This window comes from Eulemur rufifrons, chromosome 28, assembly GCF_041146395.1.
Source record: "Eulemur rufifrons isolate Redbay chromosome 28, OSU_ERuf_1, whole genome shotgun sequence".
NCBI lineage: Eukaryota > Metazoa > Chordata > Mammalia > Primates > Lemuridae > Eulemur > Eulemur rufifrons.
The window spans coordinates 4,529,280-4,533,145 of record NC_091010.1 but is presented as its reverse complement, the minus strand read 5'-3'; the positions used below and the strand labels follow the sequence as shown (position 1 = coordinate 4,533,145).

Sequence of the window (3,866 nt, the reverse complement as noted above, 5' to 3'; positions counted from 1 at the left end):
TTCATAATAATTTAATTTCACTTGGAATTGAGAGTTGATGCTAGAAATAATAATAATTGTTTTCTGTTGGTGTAGGATATTGACTGGAAGGAACATGAGAAATTAATGGTGAAATAGAAATGTTTTCTGATTAGATTTGAGTAGTGGATCCCTGGCTGTTTATATATGTAAAAAGTCCTGTGTCTGTACAGTTAAGATTTGTGGCATTTAGTAATATGTAAATTATACCTGCATAAAGCAAATGTTGGTTTAGAAAGCAAAAACCAGAAAAAAAGTAAAGACAACCGGATTGTAAACAAGCATTTTTGCTGTTTAGCCTGTCTTTCTTGACAAGTGTGGTTTGGAATTTAACAGATTTCATAACCCTGGGCCAATGATGCCAAATCTACCTCTGACGACTTTCACAGAGGCCGGTGCAGATACTGAGAATGATGGCAGTATGTTACCATACTCAGTGATGTGGTAATTACAGTGTATTTCCCCTGAATGTTTCCATTCTCAAAAGTGAACAATTAATGTCCCCTGGGTTCTGTTGTGATTATAGTTGCTTTCCTTTTTTTATAGTCCTCTAATTAAGTATGAATATTCAAAGTGTTTGTTCTTTGGGACCCTAGTGTCCTCGTTGGTGATAATAAGTGATCCTGTGGTACATATAGCAAGAGGGCATTTACATGTACTTTCACTTCTGACTACACTGACAGCCATCTATGCAGAAAGGTGAAGAGCAAGTAGTTGATGGGAAAGTGAGTACCAGGGGCCATGAGCAAGGCAATTTGACATTTGCTGTCTCTTTTTCCTGAGTCTATTTGGGTTGTGTTCACACAAGCAACCAAATGTGATGTTTGTGATGGACTGTGTCGTCATGTCCCATAGAATGAATATGAATATGCTGAGGAATTCTAAAGAGTCACTCCAGCAGATGCTAGTGCAGATTTGGGGCCTTTTTTATTGTCTTAATGGTCTAAGATTTATCATCAGGATCAGCATGAGGGAAAGCTGCAACTATTTGTTCTGCAGGGTTTGGAAATCTGTGTCTTTCTTGAAAATGATTAGCCTTAACAATTTCCTATTGAGTTAAGACATGAGCCAACCACTGACTTTTGTATAGGTAAAAGATAGGTACATCTCAAGGAAGAGTGGTCTTTCTTCTTTTTCCTTTCCATTATCGTAGGAGAAAGATCCTGGTTTGTTGGAAGAAAAAAGAAGCAAATAATTGAATACGATGTTTCCTGTGGGCTACATCTTGGTGAGTACTTGACCATGGTGATAATTTGCAATCTAACGGGTCAAATATTTAACCCAGAGGCTGATTATATTTAAGCCAGTATTGTGGATCACATACAGTGAAAGCAATAGGCTTGGCCAAAAGCAAGAACTAAGTGAGTACAATTTAATTATGGTGAGTGAGTCACAAGAGCACTAATTTCTGACGGAAGCCCAGACCCCTTCCCCAAAGATTCAGTGTCAGTTCCTCTGGTTTCTGGCTGGGTACTGGCTTACTAAACAATGATTGTTCCGCTAGTGACTGCAGTGGGCACCCAGGTGTGATTCCAACCACGCCGGAAACTTCCAACATAAGAATATTCCACAGAAAAGGGAATGTTTAAGGGTGATCTATGACTAATAGCAGAAGGAAGCACTTCCATTCTGCTGGGTTGATAATAAAGGAGGGAGATCTTAGTTCAGCCATTGTGTGTTTATGGATTGAGTCAACACAACAAAGTCATGTAACTATTTATCCCCCATCTTTAGACATGATTTCTTTTAAACCCATGGGCTGGATAGCCATGGATACTACGAGAGTGAGCTTTCCTGCTCAGTCTAGGGTCTTGAGTGAAGAACTCAGGCTAAATATACTTCAGGAAATAAACGGGTTGGAACATGGTTAATAGAAACATGGCTTTTTCACCTTTTCTATCTTCAGAGGGCTAAAGGCAGTACATAGTAGTGCTACAGAGAATGCATGTCATAGCTGAAGTGCAGAAACTTACACTGTGACTCCATGAAAGAATATTTTCTGTGGGGTGACAGCCTTCAGTGTTACCTGTTAGTTTTATTATTTTTGTCTGCATTTTGCATTGTGTACCTTGTATGGAGTATTATTGGGAGACACTATTTTCCAGAAAAGTTAAGCTACACAAAAAATTTATTCTAAAAAAAAATAATAAAATAAATAACCAAAAAATAAACCTTCAGTTTTTACAGTTTAACAATGGTAAATGTTCAAGTAATTTTTAATAAAATATGTAAACAAAATTGATTCAGTTTTTAAAATAGCAAATGCAAGGAAACGGTGTTGTTTTTTTTTAAATAGTGACCATCCTTGAAATTCTTTATTCTTCAATGATAGTATTTTCTGCCTAACAAATAAAAGAGGGTTGATGACAGAGAAATGGACATAATCATAAAGATGAGGAATGAAACAACAGTCCAGGAGTTCATCCTGGAGGGGTTTCCTGCAGTCAAGCACCTGGGGAACGTGCTGTTCCTGTTGCACCTGCTGGCGTACCTGGCCTCCATCATGGGAAACATGCTCATAATCACCATCATCTGGGCTGACCATCGCCTCCAGACACCAATGTATATTTTGCTCAGCAGTTTCTCCTTCTGTGAATGTGTTCTTATAAGCACAGTTATTCCTAAACTGCTGGTCATCTTTCTTTTAGGAAGGCAAACAATTCCCTTTACTGAGTGTCTCACACAAGCCTTTTTTACTTTATTTCTTGGGGCAACAATTTTCTTCTTCATGGCTGCCATGTCCTTGGATCGCTACCTGGCCATTTGCAAACCTCTGCACTACCCAACCATCATGAATCTGAGGGTTTGCTTCCTTCTGGTTTCCTTCTGCTATACTTTGTCCTTCATCCTCTTTACTGGTCTGTTCTTAAAGGTTTCCCAGCTGTCCTTCTGTGGTCCCAATGTCATCCCTCATTTCTTCTGTGATCTTGGCTCCTTAATTCATCTCTCCTGTTCTGACACCAGATCTACTGAAATGTTGGCCTTTGGCCTCACTTCGTTTATCCTGTTTGCATCCCTCATGATAACCATCATTGCGTATAGCAACATAGTCATCACAATCATGCGTCTCCCGTTAGCCAAGGAGCGGCAGAAAGCTTTCTCCACCTGTTCCTCCCACCTCATTGTCCTCTCTCTGATGTATGGCAGCTGTGTCTTTATATACGTGAAACCAAACCAAAGGGACAGGCTGGACTCCAACAGAGAGGCTGCTCTTGTGAACACAGTGGTGACCCCGCTGCTGAACCCGGTCATCTACACTCTGCGGAACAAGCAGGTTCACCAAGCTCTGAGGGATGCTCTGTCCAGGGTGAAATTGCAATAATGGGAGCATAGCTTGTTGGACAGCAAATAGAGCTCCTTGGTCTTGTGGTTCACTTTCCCACCGTGGCGGAAATCTTCTCCGTATATTCTCTGCTTTTGGTCATCTCGCTTAGGCTAATATTTGCCTAGGTGGGTACTACCTATCTTGAAATTCAATGCCTTTCAAGTATCAAAAATCAAATTAGTTCTCTACACTGTGATAAAATTATCTTCCTTGATTTCTACTTATTGATCTAATGTGAATTCAATTCTAAAAACATTTATATAAAGCCTGATAAGAATAAGAAAGTTAAGAATAATATTTAATAATTGCTGTTTGTGTATGGTCTTATGCTTGAACATTCTGATACCTAAGAACAAATAGATAGAAACCCCCTTTTTACTGCTGTATTTATTGAAGGCAAGATTTGAAAATTGCATGAAGTCCTCATATAATATCCTTATAAAAGTGAACGGTAATTCATTAATTGTTTCTGTCTATGTGAATCAATCAGCAGTAACTTACTAAGTTCTTTCTTTGGATGTGT

At 39.0% G+C, this 3,866-nt stretch overlaps 1 protein-coding gene across 1 annotated transcript; it reads left to right on the top strand.

Annotated features, from left to right (window-relative positions):
* Positions 1-2,392: 2,392 nt before the first annotated feature.
* Positions 2,393-3,340, top strand: LOC138376478 (olfactory receptor 6C74-like). The gene has a single exon (XM_069460807.1). The coding sequence runs from the start codon at positions 2,393-2,395 to the stop codon at positions 3,338-3,340; it is 948 nt and encodes a 315-aa protein (XP_069316908.1).
* The last annotated feature ends 526 nt before the right edge of the window (positions 3,341-3,866 follow it).

Coding starts and splice junctions, on each gene's coding strand:
- LOC138376478 (XM_069460807.1), top strand. CDS start 2,393: ATGGACATAATCATAAAGATGAGGAATGAAACAACAGTCCAGGAGTTC.